Source organism: Ictidomys tridecemlineatus, chromosome 5 (assembly GCF_052094955.1).
Source record: "Ictidomys tridecemlineatus isolate mIctTri1 chromosome 5, mIctTri1.hap1, whole genome shotgun sequence".
NCBI classification, from domain to species: domain Eukaryota; kingdom Metazoa; phylum Chordata; class Mammalia; order Rodentia; family Sciuridae; genus Ictidomys; species Ictidomys tridecemlineatus.
This window is the reverse complement of record NC_135481.1, coordinates 31,404,195-31,431,478: the sequence shown is the minus strand read 5'-3', so window position 1 is coordinate 31,431,478 and position 27,284 is coordinate 31,404,195. Positions and strand designations below refer to the sequence as shown.

The 27,284-nt window shown below is 36.9% G+C and overlaps 1 protein-coding gene across 2 annotated transcripts in view; it reads right to left on the bottom strand.

Moving 5' to 3' along the window:
* Nucleotides 1-3,641: 3,641 nt before the first annotated feature.
* Nucleotides 3,642-27,284, bottom strand: part of Atp8b4 (ATPase phospholipid transporting 8B4 (putative)) — a 260,993-nt gene continuing 237,350 nt past the window's right edge. For both annotated transcript variants that reach the window (XM_078049629.1, XM_005316551.4), the window contains exons 24-28: nt 23,012-23,095; nt 19,970-20,215; nt 10,382-10,520; nt 7,521-7,651; nt 3,642-5,681 (exon numbers count right to left, since the gene is read on the bottom strand). In XM_078049629.1, coding sequence (XP_077905755.1) covers nt 5,400-5,681; nt 7,521-7,651; nt 10,382-10,520; nt 19,970-20,215; nt 23,012-23,095 — 882 coding nt within the window. In that variant the 3' untranslated portion in view covers nt 3,642-5,399. The remainder of the gene's footprint in view (nt 5,682-7,520; nt 7,652-10,381; nt 10,521-19,969; nt 20,216-23,011; nt 23,096-27,284) is intronic.

The window sequence follows — 27,284 nt, the reverse complement described above, 5'->3', positions numbered from 1 at the left end:
CTACTGCCTTTCCACACTCAGTGCCCGTGGAAATGCCTACTAGATGTAAGCAATGTGTAAACCTTAACATGAGAACTTTGATGAAGAAAAGGGACCATAAAGCAAAATCAATCACAAAAAGTATTTCCAGTGAACTTTTCCATCACCAAAAATTTAACTAAGCTCCCAAATTTCTGGACATAATTATTTATAAATACTTTGTTTGTAAAAAAAAAATGTTTGAATGAAATATTATCAGCAGTATGTTTGGATAAAAAACACAATATCTAAAGATATTTTGACGCTAATATTGTGTAGTTAGAAATTGTTCCTATTCACAAAACATCACCTTGCAGCTTTAGAAAACATAAATTATTAGCTGGTATAGAAAAGAAAAACCAAGAAAACATTTTGACCTGCCTTACAGGATCTATGGATTACTTGGCTTAAAAATCTTATTGTTTTTAATCTAGCTCAGACCAAGTAAGCACCTTAGAAAGAAAAAATAGGTGTTGTTTTGTAGATGACTTAGCATATGTTCTGAAAGGGCTGAGTGCCAGTTGTCATGAGCAGTGAGGTAGGACTAGTTATAAGTGGCTTATGTCCACTCTCACTGGTCAGTGTTCCTGTTATACTGATTGTTAAACAATCTTCCAATATCCCTTAATCATGATCACAAATTATTCTTTTCCAAGGGTCATTTAATGAAAGTGACATCATTCCAAGAACGTCAGTAATGAGAATTTTATTCAAAGTCTTTCCTAAGAATGTTCTGAAGTCAGCATATTTTTTGTCCAATCTTTGTGCATCATATAGATATACAGTATTGCACAGTGAGGAGAGATAGAAGGAGACCAGAAGTAAAACCATCACCTGTCAACCATCACTGCTCATTTTCCTAGAAGAACTGTGGACACATTTGTGACAAGAGATGATCACTACACTATTTCCTATTTCCAAGTTAAGTTAACCATCATCTTTCCCCAACTCCTGGTCCAGTAAGATTTTTCTCTATAAGCCCAGGGCTGCAATTTATTAAAAAAAAAAAATTTAAACTTGCCCTTTATAAGCCTTACAGGAATCTGCATTGAGATAGCCAGACATTTTTGGCCAACTAATCATTATTATTTCTTGAACTCTGGACGATTATGTATGTGCTCCAAGCTGATTTGCATTCTACACAAGTTACAGGAATAGATCTGCCAGGAAGTTGTGAAATTCAAGGATAGATAGGCCCTTTTCTTGGTTAAGTCATAGCTCCAGATCTACAGATTAGCCTAGCAAGGCCCTCCAAATCTTTTGCAATGTGCATTTTGAAATACATGGATCATTTGCTTCTGGCTTCCAGGCAGTTCGACTAAAGGCTTAGGCTACAAAATTGCAAAAGTTTATGATTCCTCACAGAGGAATGAAATGTGACGCAGTAGAGCAAACTGCAGGCATTTAATACCAGATGTTAATGTAAAAATTGGAAAATTGTGGCCCCTTGTGGTTATCTGACCCATGACCTCCAAAATCCCATCAAAAAGTCTGTAAATCATCATTTCTAGAATCTTCCACTATTAAACCTTGTGCCTATTTTTAATGTAAAATAATAATTCTGAATAAACAATTTGATCATATCAAATGTCTTGAGACATTTACAGTCTAACAGAATAATGCAATTTCCAATCATAAATTATTAAGTACAGACTTTCTGATTTGTTGGGTTTTCTAAAGTGATTTTTTAAAAAATAATTTGAGACATGTTTGATTCCCTTGTCTGCACGCTGCACCTATCAAATTTATAAGATGTTAAAGAAAAGTGAAAAGGGGAAGAAATCCCACTTATTTGCATGGAGAGGGAATGAGGACCCTGGAAATATACCTTTCAAAACATTTTTGCATTTGTTTGCACGTCTTCCCAGTACCTACACACTTGAGAAATGAAATGAGTGATTCTGAATGAGGTAGGACTGTTTAGAAATCCCATGTCTATGAGGAGAGCTTGGTGTTAGGTGAGGAGTTGCTGAGAGGTTCTAGATTCAGTGTTAGAGATGAGTGAGGTCTGGCTTTTCTACCTTCTGTGGGATATTGGGCAAAGTTCTTAACCCCTCTATGCCTCCATTGCCTCTTCCGAAAAACAGATTTAGCATGATGTCTTGATCATCCCACAGGGTTATAAGACTCAAGGAAAACAGTTTGTTTAAGAGCCAGACATGAGCAGCAAAGTGCTCTACAAGTATGAAGAACATCATTCAGGCTGTTTCACGCAATTTAAAACTTGAAGGAGCTGAGACCCAAAGAATCTCCTTCAAGCCCAAGGACAAGGTAGAAAGGACTTTAAAATATTCCTCTTCTTACTGGGCATGAGTATCTTAACTTGGTATCTATACTTTTTATATTTAAAGTGGTGGAGAAGAAAGGAAGGTGGAAAGGAATCTTACTGAACTATTAGAAAGAAACAATATGTTCAACCACCACAATATGTTCAATCACCAAGGGTTTAGCGCCTCTCTGGTGAACAGAGTCACCTAGAGCAGCATACCAGGGCTATTCTAGAGAAATGCAAATCAATATAGGAGTCAGGCCCTTCCATCAAGAGAGCCTCCAGTTTCATGTCTCTTCTTTCTTTCCATAGTCAAACACAATTGCATAAACACATGAGCAACACTGGCAAGAACAGCTCACAGAATGAGAAAATGCGATAAGGTCTTTGAGACCAACTAGTCCAATTGTATAAGGACAAATGAAGACTCTGAGGCAGACAATGTTAGGTAGCATGCCCCAATAATACAAATCAGCAGCATCACTGTGATGGCAAGCCAGAGCTACTGGCCCCTTGCCAGGAAGATCTTGATATCATACAGAACGTACAGGAAGTTTTGTTACTCAAGTCTCAAATACAATGTAAATTTTTCCTTTTCCTTTGAGGGATTAAATTTGTATTTCAGAGAGTCACATCACCTTAAGAAACTTACAACTAGAAACGTTTCTCCTTTCTTCCTACCTTCCATCCATTTCTTTCTCTCATTTTAGCTAACTTTCTTATCCTCTTTCCATCCTTCATAGATATATATACCTGGAGGCAGATGAGAGCAACAAAGATTCCTAAGTCAAGGAAATGCAATTTGCATTTGCCTATGGTAGCTCAAAACTTGGGATGAGAATTTAAAACACAAGGATATCAACTTAATTCCTGAATCTAGAAAAAAAATAAGTTTTTTTTTCTCTCCAAATAATCTGATATCATTTATGAAAATTAAAAATTTATTACTCCCCAGTGTTCCACCACCAGCATCCCACTCCTTGGACTTTTCATCTTCAGGATCAAAATCATCCCTGGCACTTGTAATCAAACAATCTCACAATGGGTGTGTGTGTTTATTTGGACCTTGTGGAACCAAAGTGAACTGATAATGTGTTTCTCTTACAATAATCCACACTATCTGTTTATAAACAGCCTTATTTAATTTGAACTGAATTTTCAAAATTGGATCATTTCTAATCTTTCCCATCCTTACACAAAGTTCCAACTGGTCCGTTTTATTCTTGACTCTGATCCTAAGAATGATGTACATTTTCCCCAGACATATAAAGGAAGGGGGAAGAAAATAGTGGACCAATGCAACAAAATTTTCCCCAATGTGTTCCCCATAAAGAAAAGAAAAAAAAACATCAAATACCAATATGACAAAGCATTTACTGAAAGTTTTCAAAATTTCCAAAAAAAAGTTACAAAAAGTGAGCACACAATGAAACTGATGACAAATTAGATACTAGAAACTAACATATTGTTTAAGTCTGCACAGACGTGTAGAGGGAAAAAGGGAACACCTATAAGCATTTATATGGTTAAAGCACTTTATTTGGCTCTTTTATTCATATTATCTCATTTGGCCCTATTAAGAAAAATTATCCCAGGCTTGGAAATTAAGACCAAAAAAATAAAAAAGATTCTGACCTTTTAAATATCATACTGGCCCATTATTCATCAAGCCTACTCAAGGATTATCACACTCTCTTGAGAAATACAATTTTGTTTAACCAATAATTCAATAGGGAACAGATTAAGAAACCTATAAAACTAGAGGTTGGTTTGTAGAAAACTAAAAAGGAATGATGATTTATTTTTTGCTTTCTAGTTGAGAAATAAACCTCCAAGTTTATAGTTTTATGTCCCTGTAGGACACTAACCATGACACATGAGCAACTACCTTACTTTGAAATCTCATTTCACCAAAGCTTTCCCTTGAATTACTGATTATTGAAATTCTCATTCTTCAATTCTCTTCAAATTGTTCTGGTATTCTGGCAATTAGTCAGCTAAAACCAAACTCATATATTCATATAGGAATTATTAATGATTTGAGATTTGTGATTTGACAATCATCAACTACATGAGGTAGGAAGTATATCCTCATTACAGAGGAAGAAATTTAGTCTAAGGAAAGGCACTGTTACCTGCCCAGGTTATAGAGGTAAGAAGTGATGTAGCTAAAATTTGAACAGAAATCTGCCTGAAGTCTTTTACAGGAAACACACTGATGACTCATATGTGGATTAAAAATTGGGCTGGAACATCTCCAAAATTATCAACTTTATCTATATACATATATTTATATACTGAGATTATAAATGTGATAGATTGAGATCAAGTGTAAACTCCCAGTGCTTGCTGATTCCATTGTTCTGGATGATGATCAAAAAATTACTTCCAAGGTTGAAGTAAAACTCCCTGAAACATATTCAGAATATTACTACTAGAGAACCACTTTTTGACTTTTCATTAGCATATCCCTACAAAACATAGTCCAGGAGTTTTTTTAGTAAATTTGACTAAATTATCAGCCTGTACTGCTGCAAAGATATTCAGTTTATTTTGTCCCTAGTCTGGTAAAACATCCCTTTCTATTCTTCAGCATGTAAGTGAATTGCTGACCTGGCTGAACAGACAGGTAGTAATAAGACTAGCGAGTAACACATGACTCTTAGTCTGAAAGCACCATAGTATGCATTTAAATCTTGGAAGAATATCTGGAAAAAGGCTGCCCTTTACATACATGGTTTGTCTAACAACTGTGACTTCACCTCTGATATGTACCTTTAAAATGTACCCTTTTATCCACCTGATGATCCATTCAGTGTTTATGCAGATTTTTGCATTTCTTTCCATAAATAACATTCTAAAGTTTGGGTCAATTGGCCTCTGGGTTGATAAAAATCTGTGGCTGTATAATAAGGCTTTGGTCCATCAAATCACAAACTGGACATCAGGCCTGGCTTTCTGTAGACCACACCCCTCTTAGAAAGGCTTTGACAGCTGTCTGCCATAGATTCAAGTGAAGTAAGGCAGTTTGCCCCACTCCTCGCCCCTGAGCAGCTGGATTTCAACTCCAGCTGATGTGAAAAGATAACTATGTGTGCAAATTCATCTTGATTCACAGTTTCACTGCTTTATCCTGACTAAAGCTGTTCACTGTGTCTGTGGTTTTCTTGCATAAATTTTCAATCCAGCTAGTGCTATTATAAAGTGTCTTTTCCAACCCTGAGGTTGGGGGTGGATTTTTAACTCGCATATTTTTTCCAGATGTGATAAGCTCTCCATAACCTTCTTGGTGAGCAAAACTATATCCAGATCTTCTTGAGCTTGACCTGCGGGTCTGAGGCCTTCGTCTGCTTGTGGGCTTTGCCTTTTTTTGAGCCTTCTGCCACCAGCGGATCTAGAGAAAAACAGACTCAGAATGAGATGAATCCAAGTGACAGACTCCAGGCACTGAGCCATTTTGTAAAGTAGAATGTTTTTTCAGTAACAATAACATTGGCAATAACAAAATACTCACCTTCATTACTAAAGGAAGTTTTAGACCTAAAAAACAAGAAATTTTCCACCCCAAAGATCACACTGATCACTGATGGAGTTTTATTTCTATCAGGAAACTAACACCTAAATAAGAAATAGTCTGAAAAATTTCATTATTGTGTCCATCTCATACATCTTAATTGTGTAGAAGCAACTTTTTTTTTTCCAGTGCTGGGGATAGAACTCAGGGCCTTGCACAGGGTAGGAAGAGATTTATTTGTTTCTTTCTTTCTTTCTTTATTAGATACCAGGAATTGAGGTCAGAGGCACTCAAACACTGAGCTCTGTTTTGTATTTTATTTAGAGACAGAGTCTCATTGAATTGCTTAGTGCCTCGCCTTTGCTGAGGCTGGCTTTTGAACTCACAATCCTCTTGCCTGAGCCTCCTGAGCCACTGGGATTACAGGTATGTGTCACCACACCCAGCAGGAGGATGCTTTTATTCAGAAAGATTTTCTAACATGCACCACCCAGACACAATCAGTTCAACAATTTATAGTCCCATTTCCCCAAAATAGCCTGAAGCAGGAGAAAATTTAGAAGAGTTAGGAATTGTCAACTCTTGTTGTATCATTAGACTTTCAGGATTTGATTTTAGTTTGGGATGATGTTTTTTTGTTTTTGTTGTTTATTTCAACATCACTTGAGTGAGTTTCCAACATTTCTTTAATTTTCCTGCAAAGGTAAGGAGAAAAAGACCACAGGTTTGTGTAAGTGGCCTTATTCTCTGGTTTGGCACATTGCCTAATTCTGACTTTTGTCTCTGGAGAAAGTTATGAAGCAGAAAACCACAATCAGTCATAACACAGAAAAATAAATGAGCATCATCTTCCTTCCTTCAGTTTATCTGTCATTTTTGGTTTGTATCAGCTCAGAGCCAAAGAGAAAGGACACACATGACAAGGGATTCTGAATATTCAAAAGGACTCATTTCATACATTGGCCCCTGGATGTGAGGGACATCATGATAAGAAGAGTTCCCCTCAGAGCATCCTTGGCCTGGCTCACTGCCCTCATTGAACATCTTCACCTTTCTCTTGATAAGGCTACAAATATATCTATCTCCCTGCTTTCCTTCTCCTTTGTCTTTGAACCTGAGTCTTGACCTAATCTGACATTATTTTCTATACACTCCTCGTTTTGTGAAATACTGAAAAATGTCCTAATTCCCTCGTTTGTGTATTTCTATAATCTTCCTACTTTCCTTCTAACTTTAAATTTCCTAACCCATCCATAATGCTGTTATTCCCTTTTTAAACCTGTTCAAAAGGGAACCTCTCTCCACGTTTCTGAATATACTATATTACTACAAAATTGAGGGTCCCTTTGACTCATCTCTTGCCTGTCTCCTTTTACTGCATCCTTTACTTGCCCTCAAGTTAAAAACTTTTCCTATAGCTTGCCTTTCTCTTAGAATAATTATCCAAACTGAGTTGGAAGCACTTCCTTTTTAAAAAGTCAGCTTTTAAAATACCCAACTTAACTTTTACTTTCTCACTGTTCACCCACATTTCGTCTAGATGCTTCTTTTCATTCAACACATGGGCAGTCCCATCTGTCCTGACAAGATCCAGATACTTATGGATGTTGGCCTATGGGAATTTCATTAACCTTTCCTTGGGCTTCCAATCAAACAGAGAAGGACACCATTCTGAGAGCCAAGAACAAGTCTCTGAATATAAGCAGCACCGCAACATACCTGATCACTCAGGGATGGGTATAAATGCATCTTCAAAAATCTGAATGTCACCACGGGTATGACTGAGGCCACTGTTGTTAAGAGAATAATAAGCCAAATGCACTTCTGGTTTAGGGAATGCCATGCGTTTCCTGTTGTTAAAGAAAAGTATACACTCTGGTTTTAAATAGAACTGAAGTAGTATTAGATTTTTTTGTCAGTAAGGTCTTCTATAAATAAAATGATGAGTCCTGGTCTACATAGGAGAACCAGTGAGTATCTTCTCAATCTATCACGTGCTCAGTGGTGGTGTGGAGAAGGCAAACATGGGAACTGTCTAGTAGCCTGACCCTTAGATTTACCAGCATGAGCCAAGCATTTGTTATCCAGGCTCAGTCCAGCTTCACTCATTAAGCATAATTCCTGCTTTAGCCTCAAGTTTCCTTGACTACAAAGCAGCAATTGTTTTTAAAAGGCATATTCTGTGGATTCTTGGATAAAAATGATCATATCAAACTCCACAAAAAGTATTCCAAATGCAGGCACAATCTCAAATAATGGTCATGTTGACTGGCTATGTCATCAAAGGTGAGCTTCACCTTCTTCGGGGCCAACCTTTTAAATTCTAGGCAAAGGACCCAGAAAACCTGCCTCAAAGATATTTGCTATCTCTTTCATGTTCTCTTGGTTATGAGATGCTTAAATTTCCAAGGAGATCAGGGAGGTTGCTGGGTTTGTGAAAGGAGCACCCATCCCCCTCACTGTTGATACAGTCGTCCAACATGCCAAGGCAATAGGGCAGTGAAACTCATTTCCAAACTTGTAGACAGTTTCCTTCCTTTATTCTCACACTTCATAAGCTTTGATATTTGCCCAAACACAGTCAAGTTCCATGAGAAGATACTGCTCCAGTTTATATTACCACAATAAACTTTTGCCCCTATTCTTTTGCTAGGGATCTATCATGATACCTACATAGGTCCCCTATGGCAGCACTAACGTGTTAACACCATTCATTGGGCTTAGGGTATGAGGGCTTGGCTGCTCATGGGTATGTCTGCTTTTTCTGGCTTTGGAGAATAGAAGCTGCCTACCAAAAAGCAGTTGATTCCAGTTGCCTTCAGCCACAGACAGAAACAAACTTGACTCAATAAATTAAATGTCTTTTGAGCAACTTGAAGCTCAATACCCCTAGGCAAGGCTGGAAAAAACAAGCTTCTCTTTAAAACCACACTCCCACTTGCTGCTGGTTGCTAAGGGAAAAAAAAAATTTTTTTTTTCTTAAACCCCAATGTTGATCTAAGTTTTGTAAAGTCTCATTGGAGCTCAGTAATTAATTCCTGGAATGGTATGTGCTTAGCAGAAAAGAGTGGTCCCCACACAAACTCCTTTCTCCAGTTGAGGCATTCCAATTCCATTATGCACGTTAAAAGGCTCTCTCAGGACTGGAGGTCTGCTATTCAATACACTGAACTTCCATATTTGGCAACCAAATAATAAACAAATAAACAAACTTAAAAAATAATTTTAGTCTCTTTGTTTCCTAATCAGTTTATTCTAGTTCATAACCCACATGTCTGTATGTGGTTGGAATCTTTTGGTATACAAAGTATTAAGATCCTATATTAAGTAAGAATGGTACAGTTTAAAGATTTCTATGTATACACAGGGAAGGACAAAAGTTAAAGAACAATCTGTAACTTTAAGTGCATGTGTGCATTTAAATGGAACTTGAATTTCAGCTACTTTTGCATCAGTGGCAATATTTAACTTTATAGTTAGTTCTGTATGTTTTCTATGTGAATCAATCTCCTAAGAATTGTTGTCCAGACTGTTACCCAACTAGTGGGTTCAAATATCAATTGAGCTCAAGAAAGTTGTCCCTGCACATGGCTACTCTCTAGTTCACTGTTCCCTATACACCTAAAGAATTCAAAACTTCTGAGCAAGTATATTAATAGCTTTCTTGTGTGAAGCTCAGTGACCTTGCTGGGAATCATATTGAAATGTGGACTGCATTGGAAGTATACTCTGTGCAGATACCAGGTATATATACTCTTTTAAGGAATATGAGGGAACCTTTTCTACCCATCTTACATTCAAATCCTTCTGCAATGTCCCCAACCAGTAATCAGGCCACCTTTGCTTGAATAATAGTTATCACCTATGTTACAATCAACATTTATTGAAAAATTACTATGTACCAGGATATTTGCTAAGTAGTTCATATATATTTTCTTCATAAGTTTTCTATGAAATGAAAACAACTAATATCCCCAGTCTATAAATGAAGATTAATTAAATCATGTAAAAGAGAAGAAACTTGCCTAAGGTCACAGTTTGTTAAGTAGTAAAGGTAATACTTGAGCCTTGGATGTCTGCAGAGTCTAGTCTTCAGGCCATTTATAGACTAATGTCCAGCAATTTGTAAGAGGCTCTAACTTATGCATCATTTCTTTCCTATCTAAGTGCAAATAATTCCTATAGGTGAACTATGGCAGGTATGTTAATGATTATGTGGAAGAGCCTAGGGTTTCTTTTTCTTCTCTCTTCCATGTACAAACTTCTCACAGGCCTTCAGGTAGCCTCAAGGTTTGTACTATGCCTCTTGTTTCCAGGGGGACAGCCTGCTACATCTGGCTATTGAGAACCTGCAAGCTTCTATCATAATGATTTTTCTACATCTGGCAAAGACAACAGAAAGTGATATTTTAGAACTTCTTTCAAGTCTAGAATCTCCAGATGCCTACCTCAGTCAGTTCCTGGAGAAGGGATCACGGGTCATTTTCAGACCCAACCAACATACACATGAAAAATAAATCACCAAGGCAAATAAATGGAAGCATGACTCTAGGCTCCACTAGACAGAAGGATTCACTTACCAACAAATGGAAACTGGTTTGGGAAGACTTCATAGATGCCATTACTGTGCATTGCAAACAAAATAGAGAAATAAGTAGCAATGCTGCCCCAGATGAAGACATGATTAATGACAGTCCAGTAACTGGTATCCAAGGCTATCTGTAAAAAAAAAAAAATCAAATGCAAATGGAGATCTTTCAAGTTTAAAAGAGCTTCAGAGACCTGCTCTGTGACAAGAAGGTTGCACGTACCTAGGCTCCAGGCCACCACAGGTACCTCCACCATCTGCACACACACAGGAGACTGACTTAATGGATTATTTCTATTAGACAATGGATTTGAGAACTTACATATGCAGACCATTGTATCTGCCCAGGTTGAGACAAAATGTTAAGCTTTTTTAAAATGAGAAACAAGAAATGGAATGGTTTTTATAATTGTTAGAAATTCTCTCAAAATTTTCTGTTGGAAAAAAAAATCTGTGGAAAGCAAATGTAACATTTTAAAATCTGTACATAAATTTTCACATGACCATTTGGACACATGAATAATGTTTTTTACATAAATATTTTCTATAAATATCTAACTCATTTTAATGACCTTTTCCTTAAATTACCCAAATCATAACAAAGAAAAATCATGAATCCTCTTTTGGCATAAAATTCAGAATCTGAAACTCAAGGTGACCTGGGAGCATGTCACAAACCCTTCTGCCTTCCAATAACATGTTGTGGCAGCTCAAATAAAAGAAGAGTGAAGTGCTATTGGAGAATGAAATAATCTCTTCAATACTTGAATTCTCTAAGATTAAAAAAAAAGTACATTTTGGTGTTATTTTTGTATCTCAGAAGTCCCAAGTGCTTGAAGGCTAAGTGAAGGTTACATTTCGAGTATAGTCCAGTACAAGACCAGATTTCTTCTCTGCACGAGGAGACCCTGCCTGCAGAGTAAATAGGTATGTCTTAATATATAAAAACATATCTTCTTCTCACTTGCAGTTTACTAGCCTTTAAAATGTTGCCCATTAAAAGGATGCTGCAGCTTTGGCTATGAACTTGCAGGTTTATAAAAGGACAGTTTTTTTTTTCTCCTCGAGAAGCCTAAAAAGAGTCCCACCATCATGCCTCAGCCAAGAGCTGCTGGTTTTCTAGTTCATTAGGCTAAGATATTAGATTAAAATCTCCAACTCTGTCTTGCACCACCTGTCAGTTCATCACCATCGAGAGACAACAGCCTGATCTATGTGGGTAACAGAAGGCAAAGAAAAATCATAACCCATGAAAAGATCCCAACTAAAAATACAAGAACAGGTGGCTCCTACTGAAGCAGAACTAATAGATCAGACAAGCCCTGTAACAACAACAAAATGGAGTACAGCCTCTTGAGATGCAATTAGATCACAGGAAAAAAAAAACCTCAAAGGAAGAATGTTATTTCTGAATTTAAAAATTCAATAGATAAACCAAATAAGAATAGTCAATAATGAGAAGTGAATTAATATTCTGGGGGGAAAAACTGGAAATAATATCTCACAATAGGGAACATGAAGAAATGGAAACCAATTGTAAATCTAGAGATGTTGGAACCATAAGCTCAATATACAATTAATGGGGGGGGTGGCGGCTGGGGTTGTGGCTCAGTGGTAGAGTACTTGCCTAGCATCTGTGAGACACTGGGTTTGATTGCCAGCACCGCATAAAATAAATAAATAATGAAGTTATGTTAAGTATATATATATTTATACATATGTAAAATATATATTTGTGTGTGTAAATATATTTATACACACACAATTAGTGGCATTTTAGAAAGAGAAAAAGGAACAAATAGAAAGGTAGCAATCAATGAAATGACAAAAGAAAACTGCTCTGTGATAATAACAGACTTTCAGATTGAAAGAGTCCTCTAAATCCTAGGCAAATTAATGAAAAAAGATATATTCTGGTTATATTTATGAAGTCTAGGGACAAAGAACATAAGCAATAAGTCAAAGTCGATATTCCAAAGGAAAGAGAATCAACCTAACAAGTGAGGCTGGGATATGATGGAATGACAACAAACGTTCTTAAAGAAAAAGGCTCTGACTTTTACAATTATAAGACAAAGAAAGAAAGTTTTCAGTTCAAACTTGTAACAGCTAAATACTCTTTCTGAACAAATTGCTCAAAAATATTATTACAACCACATAAATCAGAACAAAGACCTCAAAATATTGGAAGGCAGCATAAAAATGGTAGTCAGCAATGATTCTTATAAATTTATAGCTATAAATGAATAATAATGCAAGCATAAGCTGTTTTATTAATATGGGAAGAATTTGGGAATGATCAAAACATACATTAAAGGAGCATCTTATAACATCTTGGAACCAAAATTCAAAATTATTAAGATGCAAGGGTTGAGGATGAGAGTAAAGATAGGGAAGGAAAAACAAACTTAAAACTTTTTGCTTAATTGGAGATGGTTCAGAAAAGGTTTAGAAAAGAATAGTGAAACCTTTGGTGAAGGATACACATAGTATGCAATTTTAGTATAACAAAATGACCATGTAGCTTCAAATACTATGAAAATAACAGAAATCAACAGTAAAATAGAAATATGATAGTATTGCAAATTATTCATGGAAAATAGGATATTTTATGAGTCTAAGTATGAAAAAGGAAAAAATATATCGAGTAGGCTAAAAAGTAGTCATAAAATAACATTAAAAGAGCTATATAAACATTTTACTACAATAAAATGAGTTAAATTCCCATATCAAAAGAGAAAAACTAATAGAATGAGACAAAAAGAAATGAATTTGAAGTGATTGGCCCAATTTTTATATAAGAAAGACAAAAGCAAACTAAGCAAAAGAAGCAAAACTGATACTTAAAAAATAAAACTTAAGTAAGGATTTTTTTTATCATGAAAAAAGCTAAGAGCTACAAAGAACAAATCAGGAACCACTAAGTAATATAGCCTTGAATTATATTAGGTAAAATATTTTTGAAATACAAGAACTTGATAAAAATCAAAATTACAGTGGTAAACTTTAACACACTTCTCTCAACGTTGAACAAGCATGGTGGTAGAGGTAATTGGTTCTTTTGGAATTGTGTGGCTCACCTTCTGGCCTCTAGTCACTAGTGTATTCACAGCTGAGCTGTAAGAAATGGCAAAAGTGTTTTCACTACAAAAATGCAGCCTTATGGGTCGTTTTTGTGCCCAATGGCATTACATCTAGCTGTAGCTCTTCCTGGTTCATATATCCTCATAAGGACACTGAAGCCATCTAATACCTTTTAATAAAATGTTTTTCTTTAAATTGTAGAAGTCTGTAATAGTGGTACCTACTACCATTTTTCATAAGTAATATGACAACATTTATGAAAATTTTGAACGTACATACTGACCCAGAAGTGAAAAACAGCAAAATATCATTCTTTATCCAGCATATTGGTAAAAATTAGGAGTTATGACCCCAGAAGTCTTATTTCTAGGAATTCATCTGACAATACATAAAATATATATGTACTATTATATGCATTGTAACATAGCTTCATAACACAAAAAATAGAAACATATTAAATATCTATTTGATGAATGTCTATTCATCAGAGGATTGATGAATAAATCATCATATATCATAGTATGAAATTTTGTACAGCTGTTAAAAAGATTTACATCTGAATATGTTGATTAGGAAGGCTGTCCAGATTATATAGTTAAGTAAGAAATGCATATTACAGAATAGTATGCATAATTATGATCCCCTTTATTGTGTGTGTATGTATGTGTGCGTGTGTGTGTGTGTGTGTGTATATATCTCAAAGCCAAGAAAAAGTATGGAAGAACTTAAACTCTGATAATCACATTAGTAGTTAAAGAAGGGAAGGAAAGGAAAACAGTTCATTTTATTTTGAACACTTCAGCATTTTTTTAAATGTTAAGGGAACATTTTATAATTCAACGGACTATAAAAACTTATTATTAAAAAAAATGGAAATAGAGACTACTAAAGTTTGGCCTGTAGCATCAGCAGGACCTAAATTTATAACTGTAATCATAGACCATGGAAATTTCATGGGGGTTGAGACCACATCAACAAGTCAAGCTTAGACAGCAAGGAAAGGATATTAATACTGCTGCCAAACTGAGCATATTCACAGAACTCCTGAAATTTATTATTCCATATATTAAAGACATGAGTTTTCTGTTGAAGCCAAAATTGCTGAATTTCAATGGTTACAAACATTTACAGGCTGAGGTCTGAGAATTCTATGGTGAAGTAGACATTTGTAGGGCTTCTTGGAAGCAAGATATAGGCAGTGATCATTCTCAAAGAGAATAGAATGACAGGGGCTGGGAATCTCTATCTTACCCAAGCTGAGACTTTCGTGTTGATAAAAGATATGTGTGTTCATCATCTGTTAATAGAGTTCCTTTCCCATCGTATTCAAAGATGATGCTGGTCTCCTAGATATCCTCTCAGGAAAGAGAGGTAGAGATCATGAGTTTCTTACATCTGAAGGCATTTGGGGAGTTGTATAGCTATTACTGATGATATTAGAACTGGGGAACTGGAGTTGGAAGACATGCGTTCAAATCCTGGCCTAACATATTTTTTTTTTTTGCAGGATTATAAATTAACCTTCTAGCCACATCTATGTTCTCATTTGTAATAACATTATATACATTTCATTGGACCATGAAGAGGGACTACATGACATAAAGAGATAATCCCAGTGCCTGGCCCAGCATCTTCCTTAATGGTCAGTATAAGCTTTATTCTGGAAAACCTGCATTTAAATCAGTCTTGCTGTAGAATAAAAGACTTTGTCCTAGACAACACTGAAATCTTACAGACCAAGGTTTTACTCCTAGCTCTCAGACCTACTGTGTGACCTCAGGAAAGCCACCCAAACTCTCTGAACTTCATCTGTAAAGGGAAACAATAATATGTACTGCATAGTGGCATTGTGAGGAGTGAGTATAATGTATAATGTCACTCAGAGTGGTGACAGGCCTGCTGTGGCCATGCAAGGTAAGAGGTAGGGAATTAAAACAGCAGGGGTTATTGGTACTTTAACCAAATTCTTCTCCTTTTTTCTCCATGTATCCTTCTGCTTGACATTCATTTGACAAATATTTATCCATGTCTGGCACTATAGTTTTTGCTGGAAGTTCAGTGGGAAACAAAATACACCAGAAACTAGAAACCTGGGTCCATTCTGCTTCTGGGGAACCATCTTGGCCTGGATCTCTGCTACTTCATTCTCCTGCCAGAGATTATCCTCAGTCTTCTGGCTGCTTTAACCCTCAGAATTAAGATAGGGTAAGGGCAGGGGGAAATCAGGCCAGGGGTGACCCACAGAACAGAGGAGAATGTGGATAAGATGGAAGACTTCACACTGCAACAGGGCAAAGGGATCCCAGCCACTGAGGACTGAGATCCCAAAGTACATGACTTCCTGTACACCACACTGCTTCCCATTTGTGCCTAACTACTCTGCATACCAGTAATGACTGTGCTGTAGGAAATGCTTGCCCCAAATCTTTACTAAAACACTGAAAGAAACAACACTGAAAGAAAGAACACTAATGTGAGAAATCAAACCGTTGGATCTTAATGCGGAGCCTGCAACATTAGTCACTTAGTCATGTGATCTTGAGCAAATCACTTATTATTTCTGGGCCTACAATTGTTATGTCAATTTTATTTTAAAATATATCTAAGCTTGTGGTGATGCAAGCCTGTCATTCCAGCTATTAGGGAGGTTGAGGCAGGAGTTAGCAAGGTTAAGGCCACTTGGGAAATTTAACAAGACCCTGTCTCAAAATATCAAATAAAGGGCTGGAGTTGTGGCTCAGCGGTAGAGTGCTCGCCTAGCACATGTGAGGCCCTGGGCTCGATCCTTCGCAGCACATAAAGATAAACAAATAAAATAAATGTATTGTGCCCAACAACAACTAAAATATATATATATATATATCTCAAATAAAAAGGGCTGGGGATGTAGTTCAGTGTAGAGTGCTTGCCTAGTATGTGGTAGGACCTAGGTTCAATCCCCACTAACACAAATATACGCCCAAATAGATGAAGAGAGAGGGGTCTTAACATGCAACCATTAATTCTTTGATCCTCCTTCCTTTAGAAGGTGGATCTTAATTTTCCATTTGAATGTGGGTTGAACTTAGTGACTCACTTTTAAGGAACAGAGGGAAAGAGAAAGACAGTTTACAATGGAGAAACCTGAATATCACCACCATAACCAAGTAACCAAGTTCATCTAGAAGTCCTGTTGATGTCTCGTGCTCCCTGAGAGGATGAGACACGGTATGCCCATCAATCACCTCTTCGAGATTCTTCCTCAAAATCCACAACCCTGATCTATCCCTAAGAAAATATCAGACATCCCAAACTAAGGAACATTCCACAAAATACCTGACTACTGCCCTTCAAAAGTGTCAAGGTTGTGAAAGATGAGGAAAGACTAGGGCTGTTAGAGACTGAGGCTATAGTGACATGAAAATTAAATTAAATGGATGATCCCAGATTGGCTCCTGGAACAGAGAAAGCGTATTAATAGAAAAACTAAGGAAAGCTGAATCAAGTCTGTAGTTAATAGTATCCTATCAATGCTGATTTCTTCATTTTGACAAGTGCACCATAGTTATATAAGATCTTAACAATAACATTAGAAACAAGGAGAGAACATACAGAAATCTCTGAAGTATCTCTGACTTTTCTGTAAATCTATGAGTATTTGAAAATAAAAAGACTTTTAAAAATTATTCCTGCTTGTATAGCAAAGTTTATGAATATCTTTTCAGCATACCTTAATTGTGTGAGGCAGCAAAAGATCATCAATTTATGGGCATTTGTTTCCAAGTTTTGTTTTTTAAGAATAAAGCTACTATAGATATTTAGGTACAAAAGAAAGATCATCGCTTTAACATGGTTAGATAATTCAGAGTAATACTGTAAAACATTGAAGGTCTTCTGAGAAGTGTACTTTGTACCCTTCAGCTGAAAATAATCTATTTGAAAAGATATCCAGCAATATGTAAAAGAAACCTTAGGCTTCCTTACATCCTTGGACCCAGAATCGTCACTTGAAGAATATATCCTTAGAGAGGGATGTGCCTATAATCCCAGCCATTCAGGAAGCAGAGACAGGAGGATCACAAGTTCAAGGTCAGCCTCAGCAACTTAGCAAGACCCTGTCTCAAAATAAAATAAAAACAGGGTGATATAGCTCAGTGGTTAAGTACTCCTGAGTTCAATCCCTGGTACCAAAAAAAAAAAAAAAGAAGAAAAGAAGGAAGAGAAAAGAATATGTAAACTTGAGAAATAATTAAAGAATCATATTAAGAGTTATGTTTGTGAAAACTTGCCATCAAGACACAGTTTCACCTTCTGAACCACAGTTTCACCATGTGGTTCTGAGGCTCATACCACAGGGCCTCACTTTTGAAGGCTTCTAAAATCTCACTCATGTACTTTCCCAGAACATATTACATGGCTGGGTTGGTGGTTGTTTAGACTCAGCACTGGAGGACTCTGATTTTCAGACTGGTTGGGAACTTACAATGGACACATTTGAAAACTGTAGGTACAATCAGTACCTAGGGATTTGAGACACCCAGATGAGCTTTCTTTTTATGGTAGGATCATTAGAGAGAAATTTCCCTCTTAACATCTCCCTCATTTACTTAATACACAAGAATTGTCCATTGTTGTGTCCGGTAGATCCTAGGTGATGTTCTGGGTCCTAGATATATAGGGAGAATAAAATAGACATCACCGCTGCCTTCATGGGGTCAGAGTGACATTAAACAAGGGGAGACCTCTCTGACAACAAGGCATCTAGGGGAAGAATGTTCCAGCAGGGAAAAAAAAACAAAAAAAAAAACAAAAAGTCCTAAGGCAGGCAAGAGGTTGGTGAATTCCAGGAGCCTGAGAAGGCCAGTTTGGCCAGTGTTGTGATTAAAGTGACGATAAGATCTATTAGGAGATGGAAGCCAGAGAGTAGATCTCAGAGAAACAAGTGGTTATCAAAGCTTTAACCAAATAGATTTGGATAACCCCACCCAAAACTTCCTGAATGAAAGGCCAATGTTACTTGGAATCCTCAGTACAAATCCCCTCTGAGAAAGCCCGAATATCATCCTTATAAAACCTTAATAATCAAAGGTAAAAAATTGTCAAGACCTGATTTCAAAAGCTCTAAATGACAGAATGCAAAATTCTATAATCTTTTTTTGTGAATAAATTACGTTTTAAAAATGGGATTGTTTTGTGGCTCTCTAAAGGAGAAATGCAACCATGACATCTAACTGGAACAAGAACTATTATGGGAAAAACAGCTTCTGAATATAAAGTTTATATAAAAACAGTACTGACAGCATTGGCACTGCAGTGATAATATATAGAAAATAATTTATAGATGAGCAAAGAAAAAAGGGAAAAAATACATAGACATGTAGGAATAGCAACAGGCTTTCTTTCAATCTAAAAGATAAAATTAAACAGAATTTGTAGAGCTAATTGTGAAGACTACTTTCACTAAACACATTTAATACCTGTCACAAATCATATACACTATGAATTTTATAATTTCCATTATAAATTTATTATCCTTACTTATTTAGCAGATAGTGTTAAGGACAGTTTGAAGAATATTTTCCATTTTGCTTTTTCCTTCAGATTAGCCTTTTATCTCAGTTACTTCCTTTCAAATCATCTCTTGGAACACCAAGTAACAAATTTGACCTGGTAGTGCATAAGCTAAAGCCACTAAAAGAGGTCCCTGTGTATCCCACAACCATCCTTCTCTCTGAAGAGTAAGAACCCAGAGAATGGGAAAAGTGACCTCATGTCAAAGATGAGATCATCTGATTCTTAACAAGCTTGCTCAGTAATTAAAAGGCAACAAAATAAAACAGAGGCCACATTGCTTCCTGTGTTCAGCTAGAGCTACAGAAACGAATAAAGTTTCTGTGAACTCTAACTCAGCATATAATGGTATTAACCACCATTTTCATTAAAAAAAAAATAGTAACACTTCAAGATACCCATAAAAGAAGGTCAGTAAAGCGTCACAAATTGGGCTCACCAGAAAAGCTTCCCTAAATTTGAGATTTGGATATATCATAGATAGAGCATTGAACCTCTTGAATAATTACACACACACACACACACACACACACACACACACAAATGTATTGCCAAAAAGCCTTTAGATCTCACTTTTAAACCTGGAAGTTATTAAGTCCTACGGAAATCATGGGAAACGTTTTTCTGTTATCATTGGAAATTTTTTCTTCTTCAAACACAAGAAGGAAGTAGTAGTATGATCATTTTACACACAATACTCAACCCAAAGAAGTAATTGTTAGGTTTCTAGAAACATGAAGGTTATACATATCTAATACTAATTGGCCACATCAGGTAATTCATGTCAAGCCTTCCTGTTGTCATCTCAAAAATGTGTAATTAAAAAAATAGTATTCTTTTAGGATTTTTCCCCTAATGGGTAGATAAAAATCAGTCCACAATGAATGAACTGGAATTTTAAAAGTTATAAACCCATCAAGTTATAGTGTTTTCAGGAACAGGTTACCTGCACACTGACCACAATGACCAAAGATGTGGCCATGGTAACTGCAAAGGACTGGTAGTCAGCAACATGTTGCCCATCTTCTCCAACCATGTTGTAAAAGGCCCCAAAGGGGATGAAGAAAAGGACTAATGAGGTGTAGATTCCATGTGCCACGCAAATGAAAAATTTACGCTTGTTGAAAAGTAGATTCAGTTGTCCAGGTTCATAGAGCTGGGGACAGTCCATGCTGTTCTGGTCACTCACATCCTGTAAACAGAGTATAATCTCATTTGAGGGGGGGTAAGGAAGAGTCAGAGAGGCCCTGTATTCCCCATCTCCTGAAATAGCAAATGACTTTTTAAGCATGTCCTAATATGCACTACTCAAAGAGCCAGAACAAGACATTATCTTGTTTTCATTCCCATAATAACCCAGAAGATAATAAAAAGATCCCTAGTTTACAAGAAAAGAACTAAAGTCTCCAAGAGAGATTCATGAAAGGTCACACAAATCTTAAGCAGCAGAATCAGGCCTTCATTGGAACAGAGATATTTGTATTCAAATCAAGGTTTCTTTTCTACACTCCCCTGCAGGATTCTATGGCTTCTTCAAACACAAAACTCCTCAAACATCCATGCTCCCAGAATTCCAGCACGTCCTCCTCCATGCTTAGCCAATGGTCAACGCTTAATTGCCAAAGCGGTGGGTGGGTAGTAACCAGGAGATGGCAGCAGAGAGCTGTGGAGTCAGAACTGGCGAACTAGAACCTTTAGGGAGAGGTAAGCAAAGGAGAGGGATCAAGGAAAGCGGGAAATTCTATGTGGGATTTCAGGTGGGAAGCAGGCTGAGACCAAACGCTTAGGGTCTGAATGTTTTACCAAAGTGAGGATTCAATAGTGGTTACCAAGTATTTGGGACAAAGAAATTACAATGAGAAAAAAAGCATGCTTAGTACCAACCAAGTCCTGGGAAAACCTAAAGTGATGTTTCTCAAACATTGTGCTCATAAATCTCTCAGGGAGCAGATTATCAGTCAATAGGTCTGAGAGCTGAGAATCTACACTTCTAATCAGCTCCAAAGTACCGCTGATAACCACACTAAGTACAAAAGCCAAATGCCAAGAACCAAAAAAGACGGCAAGAATCAATATTTGGAAACATCAAAGGGCCAAGGGTAAGGAAGGCCCAAGATAGTAAATGCTAGGGGAAGATCTGCCTCACCGTATTCCAGGCCTCACCAAACAGGGTCCCATGAAGAACACTGACATATTCTCCTTGGGAAGTCCTGCTATGAGATACCTGCCAGGTGCTTCCTCCCCTATGGTGCCTGGTGGGGTTACTTATGTACATAGGCTTCAAACTCACACAGTTCTGAGTTCAAGCCTTAGTAACATGTTTAGCTGTAGAACCTGTTATTTAACCCATCTGAGCCTTAGTTTCATCATCTCCAGAAATACAAATAGTAACAAACACCTCCCTCCCAGAACCACTCTTATGATTAAATGAAGATGTGAAGTGTTCAGTAGAATTCTTGCCATGTCTTAAGTAATAAATAACAGATGCTTCTACAAACAAAAGTAAATAAAATAATGATGATAATCATAATTAATGGTAACAAGAGGTATAATGCAGAAGCTTCAAAGTCAAATGACCTGTCCTAGGCTTATTTCTGTCATTTATTGGTTGTATAGTATTAGGGCAGTGACTTGAACCTCCAAGGCTTGGATTCCTTCTTATAAAATGAACAAATCCATAGATTATCACTGAAGCCCTTCCAGCATAGCATTCCACAGCCCTGTGATTACTTTAAGGGCCAAAATTGACAAAGCAGGAAAAGAGAGGAGCAGACATTCAACTTGACAGCAATAAGGAGCCTTATTATATTTTTTTTCAAATTGCACAATGACCATGTTTTCCCAGAAACTGCTTTATTTTTATTATTTTATTTCATATTCTGGGCAGCTGCAAAGCACCAAGAAAAGAAACACTTGTAAACATGGGCACTTGGAAATGAATATGCTCAATCCTTTACATCTAAGGTCTTCAGAAGTTCATTATGTTTTGTAGAATTCCACAAACTGCCCTTCACAAACTGCCTTTTTTTTACATATGAAAAGTGAGACTTACAACTGACTACATAGCCAGAAGAATGGGAAAGTGGAGTGAGCTCATAATGGGAAGATTTATATTTTGCAATAGACGGCTTTGGGCCAGAAAATGAGGCCTAGCAAATGGGTCTAACAACAGCCTGTAGAAATCTGGTCTCCTTTAAAAATACTTCAAAAAAACCCATACTTTTTAAAATAATACACTCTAATTATGCCATGGAAACTCGGCTGGCAAGTCTTCTACTTCCCCATAGGCAGCCAGACTTTTACCCCTTTCCAGGAAGTACCTGCCAAGGCTCTGAGTGTGCCAAGCAGCCACCATTTTCATAATTGATTCCCTCCCTTTTCCCCTCTCAAGCACATTGATGCTGGACAAAAGAAGTCTGTGCTCTGTCTCTTCATGGCTGTGGGCTTTGTGTGCTCCTCTCCCCCTGGCAGACTACTCCACGGGCCGCAGTTCCTGTTCTGAGGCTGTGTTGGCCAAGGATGTCTCACTGCAGATGGTAGGTTTCTGAGCTCCAACCTAGTTCCTTGATTTTCCATCTACTGCATGGCTTTCTACAGTCTCACAGGCTAATGTAGCACTTCCCAGTTTGTGAACCAATAAGCACTAGTTCTGAGGCATATTGATAGGTACTATTTGAAAAAAAAAAGAAAAGTAAACTTATAGGCTAAAATAAAAGGGAGTACTTGCTAAGGGATTTCTCAAAACCTTTACATCAATAATGTGGGGTGAGATTCTCTAAGTGAGCAGCCAAACTTTAACCAGAGAATCCTTTGGGGAGAGCAAGGGTAGGGAAGGGGGCTCTGGAAGGGCTTATGACCCACACAACTTCTAATAAAATAACTGTATTCCTGGGGCTCTTTGCATGAATTGTGTCTTCTACTTTGAAGTTAGAAGCAACTAAAAGGTGTAACAGAAAAATTAAGCTATGAGATAGAGAAAAACACATACCTGGTCAAAAATCCCCATGGCTAAAACAGGTAACGATGTGTAGACAATGTTAAAAAGAGTGATGAACCACTGATCATAAACGGTCTGAAAAAAAAAAAGTAAGATAACAGTGAGAAACACCATCCATGTTAGTAATACTAAGAACATTCACCTTCAGGTTTCTGAGGTGGTTTAAATAACCTGCCTTTCTAAGGTGGGTGGGAATTAGCTTTTAGAGTCAGAACTCTCCCAGTTCTGCCTCTTATCACCTGCTGCCTTAGTGGGAGACTAGACCTCTCTGAACTTTGGTTTCTTGATCTCTGAAGCAATACCATCCCCTGCAGAATGGCAGAGGGATGAGATGAGATCACAAATGTAGCATACCTGACACAATGCTGGCCATGTGTGACCCTGAACTCTTGTGGTAGATTGATATTTCTGCTCCATATTTCCAATGACTTATAAGGAGTTCAAACGTCTGATTTAAGTGATAGATAAAATCTTCAGCAAGAAATATTTATCTATTATTCCTACCCTATATTCAAATGAAGAACTTTTTCTTAGGAATGGTTCAAAGCAAGGTGAGCATTAAGCTAAATGTTCACTATACTGAGTATAAGCAATAAAAATACCCCTTCACATCTATATAGAGTACATTACACAAGATGTCATTGCATGAGCTCACTAATGTCATTATGTTTGCACTTTGTTGATTAGCACACAGAGAGATGGAAATGAAATCTTTCTGTTTCTTATTATAATCTAAGATAAAATTTAAAACTTAGAAATGGAGGAACTACAGAATGAAATTGACCGAATTATATTATGTGTAAACATCAATATACCACAGTGAATTTCACCTTTATAAAGCACCAATTAAATAAATAATAAATAGATAGAAGGAAGACCATACAGAAAGGGGAACATGAGGAAGGAAGAGGGGAGGGAAAGAGGAAGTACTGGGGATTGAATCGAAACAAATTGTATACCATAAATGTATGATTATGTCAAAATGAACCTCAATAACTACAATGCCCAAATAAAAACATTTAAAAAATTAAAACCTAGGTCTCTAACTTCTAACCAATGCCCATTCTACAAACCATATCATTTACTCACTTAGTCATTTGATATTTATTGAGAAATAACTATATGCCAGGTACTTAGATGCAAGGCAGTGATAATTCAATTGATCATATAGATAAAATTTCTCATTAAAATTGCATTCTAATGGGGAGGAAACAATAAACAAGATCAGTTTTTATGGGGAAAATGAGTGAGTGAATGAGTACATAAGTTAGAAGGTAGTAAGTATTAAGGAGGAAAGACCATAGGGGATGTGAGAGGATTAGAATGGTAATAAGGTAACGGAAGAAGATTTTACAGAGAAGTGACATTTGAGATAAGATACGAAGGAAATATAGGATTGAATATGCAGCTTTCTGGGACAGAAGCATTCCCTACTGCAAGAAGATCCCATGAAACATGTCAAAGGCAAGAAAGCATTGTATGCTCAGAGACCATCCAGGGGGCCAACTGGGTATAGAAGAACAACCAATAGGGAGAATAATGGGTGCCAAGAGCTAAGGAAGAGAATACTATGTAGCTAACCATGATTTCTTCCCTAGGTGAAATGAGAAGGCAGAGGATTTTAAGCAAAGGAGCAACCTGATCTGATTCACATTTTACCAGAATCATTCTGGATGCTGAGAGAAGACAAGAAGAGCAATGGTGAAAGTAGGAAGGCAATCAGGAAGCTATTGCAGGGTTTCAAGTGAAAGAAGATGGTAGCTGAATCAAGTGACCAGCAGGGACACATGTAAGATTTTTAATATATTCTGAAGCACATTTTCTTTTTAGGGAAGTTGTTAAGCTCTGAAGAACCTTGAATGCAAAGGACTCAGACCAAGAAGTTAAAGTTTAGGGTCTACAAGGTAAAAAGTTCTTTAAATTATGTCCTTTGTTTTTTTTTTTTTTTAATTTTTAATTTTTTTATTGGTTGTTCACAACATTACAAAGCTCTTGACATATCATATTTCATACATTAGATTGAAGTGGCCTTTGGATATAGAGTATATTAAAGAGAAAATATTTTGGTATCCTAGTGCTAAATCTGAATTTGAACTATGCTGTGTCTTAGCATCATGGTATATTCCTGAAATGGGTATGTTCAAGAGAAAGAAAAGTAGAGGCCGTTCTTAAAAAAGCTAAATTCCACTATTCTGCTGAGCTACATAGGCAGATTTATTCAAAACTGAATAATTCAAACCCTGAAACTATGCTGATTACTGTATTCTGAACAGTTGTCAGCAAGATTAGTGCCTAACTTCATTAGGGGCCTGGATATTCCTAGAGCTAGGCAGGGAAGTTGAATTTTACCACTAATAGCCAAGGTAAGGGGTTGAGAATGACGAGGATTTTTTTTTTTTTAATCCTGATGTCCATACACACACCAGCCCAATTAAATCAGCATATCTGGGGATGGAATCTAGGTATTTATGTTTTTTAAAACATTTTCAGATAATTCCAATATGAAGTTAATATTGAGAATTGCACACACTTCCCATTAAAAACAAAATAAAACAAAACAAAAACAAAAACAAACAAATAAGAAAAAGAAAAAGCACAGAAGAGCTGACACATATCCTCCACAATTTGATGCTGGTATCTGACGTTCGTTCCTCAGTTTATTAATCCATTCCATGATTGCAGTATGGAAAATAAAAGAGGGAGAGAGCAGTTAAACTGAGGTCTTGTAGCCCTGAGCAGAGCCTGGTGACATTGAATCATTCCTTCACCATCTACCTCATCCACCTCCCAGCTTTCACTCATAAGAAGAGATGAAGAAAGAATCTGGGAAATTATGACAGACTGAACTGTTAGTAGCTGATGATCTGGCATTAAGTGCCCTCCTCATCAAAACTGGAAAGCATCAAACCTACAATTATTTGACAGCAGTAATTGTCAATTGGCACACGAATTTGAAACCTCATTTCATAACTGGAACCGGAGCGGCAGGAAGGGTAAAGCAGTTAGAATAAAGTTTCAGTGAGGTTTTGGCAATTTCTTGGAACAAAAATAAAAACAAAAATAGCTAATATTTGTTGGGACTTATTAAGTGCTTCTCATGTATTAGCTCATTGGATTCTAACAATCCTATGGAGTAGATACTCTAAACAGTGCCCAGTTTACAGATGAGCAATCTGAGGCCTGTCGGGGTTAGAAGATGGCCAGTGTCATATCTCAACACAAAGACATTCTAAGTGTGGTCCAGGGACCTTTTAGGGACCCATAATGTCAAAACTATTTTCATAATAATATTACAAAGTTATTTATTTTCCCTTTTACCTCATTCTCACAAGATTGTATATGACTTGTAATATGTCATCTGACTAAAAGCAGAGCAGATATGGGGACCCAGTTACCTTATTTTATGCCACGTAGTTTTACAAAGAGTGAAAAGCAATGGTACCCTTCTCACTAACTTGTCTTTTGTTTGGGAAAATTCAGCAATTTTCCTGAAAAGTATTTATGTAAACATGGCATAAGTTATTTTAGTTAAGAAATATTTAATTTTTTTCTCCATGTTCATTTCTAATCTGACAAATATTGATGGGTGGGGTCTTGAGATCCCAGAGTTTGCAAATGCTGGCCAAGCAACTGTCAGAGCCAAGTTCAAGTCTTCAACACTGATCTCTGCCCAAACCACCTCTTTGAATCAGTAATATCATGTGGCAAGTTTCCTTAAATCCTTTCTTCTTTACTATGTTTTACATAGTTGAGAACTTATAATAGATCCAATGTACATATACTGGGTTTTTTGTTTTTCCTTTTCTTTCTTTTTTTTTGGGGGGGGGTTCACTTAAAATGATAACATTAGCATTTACCTGTTAAAACTCTCCAATGATGTCCCATTTTCCTTGTAATAAAGTCAGACTCTTTGTAATGGGCTAAAAGCCCTTCCTTCTCTGGCCTATCTACCTCCCAGCTTTCCCCAATAGCACACTCATCCTCACTCACCAAGCTGTGGCTTCACTCACTTTTTCCAACTCACCAGGCTCATTTCTGACTCCAGACACATTTGCTGTGCCCTCTGCTGGCATACTTCTACCCCAAGGTAGGTTCCTTGTAAACACTTATGCCAAAGCCAGTGCCACTCTCTCAATGAGACCTTTTACATTACTCAACCCTTTCTTCCTTTCTTTTTAAAAAATTTCTTATAGCTGTAGATGGTTTAGCATGCCTTTATTTGATTTTATTATGTGGTGCTATGGAACCCAATGCCTCACACATG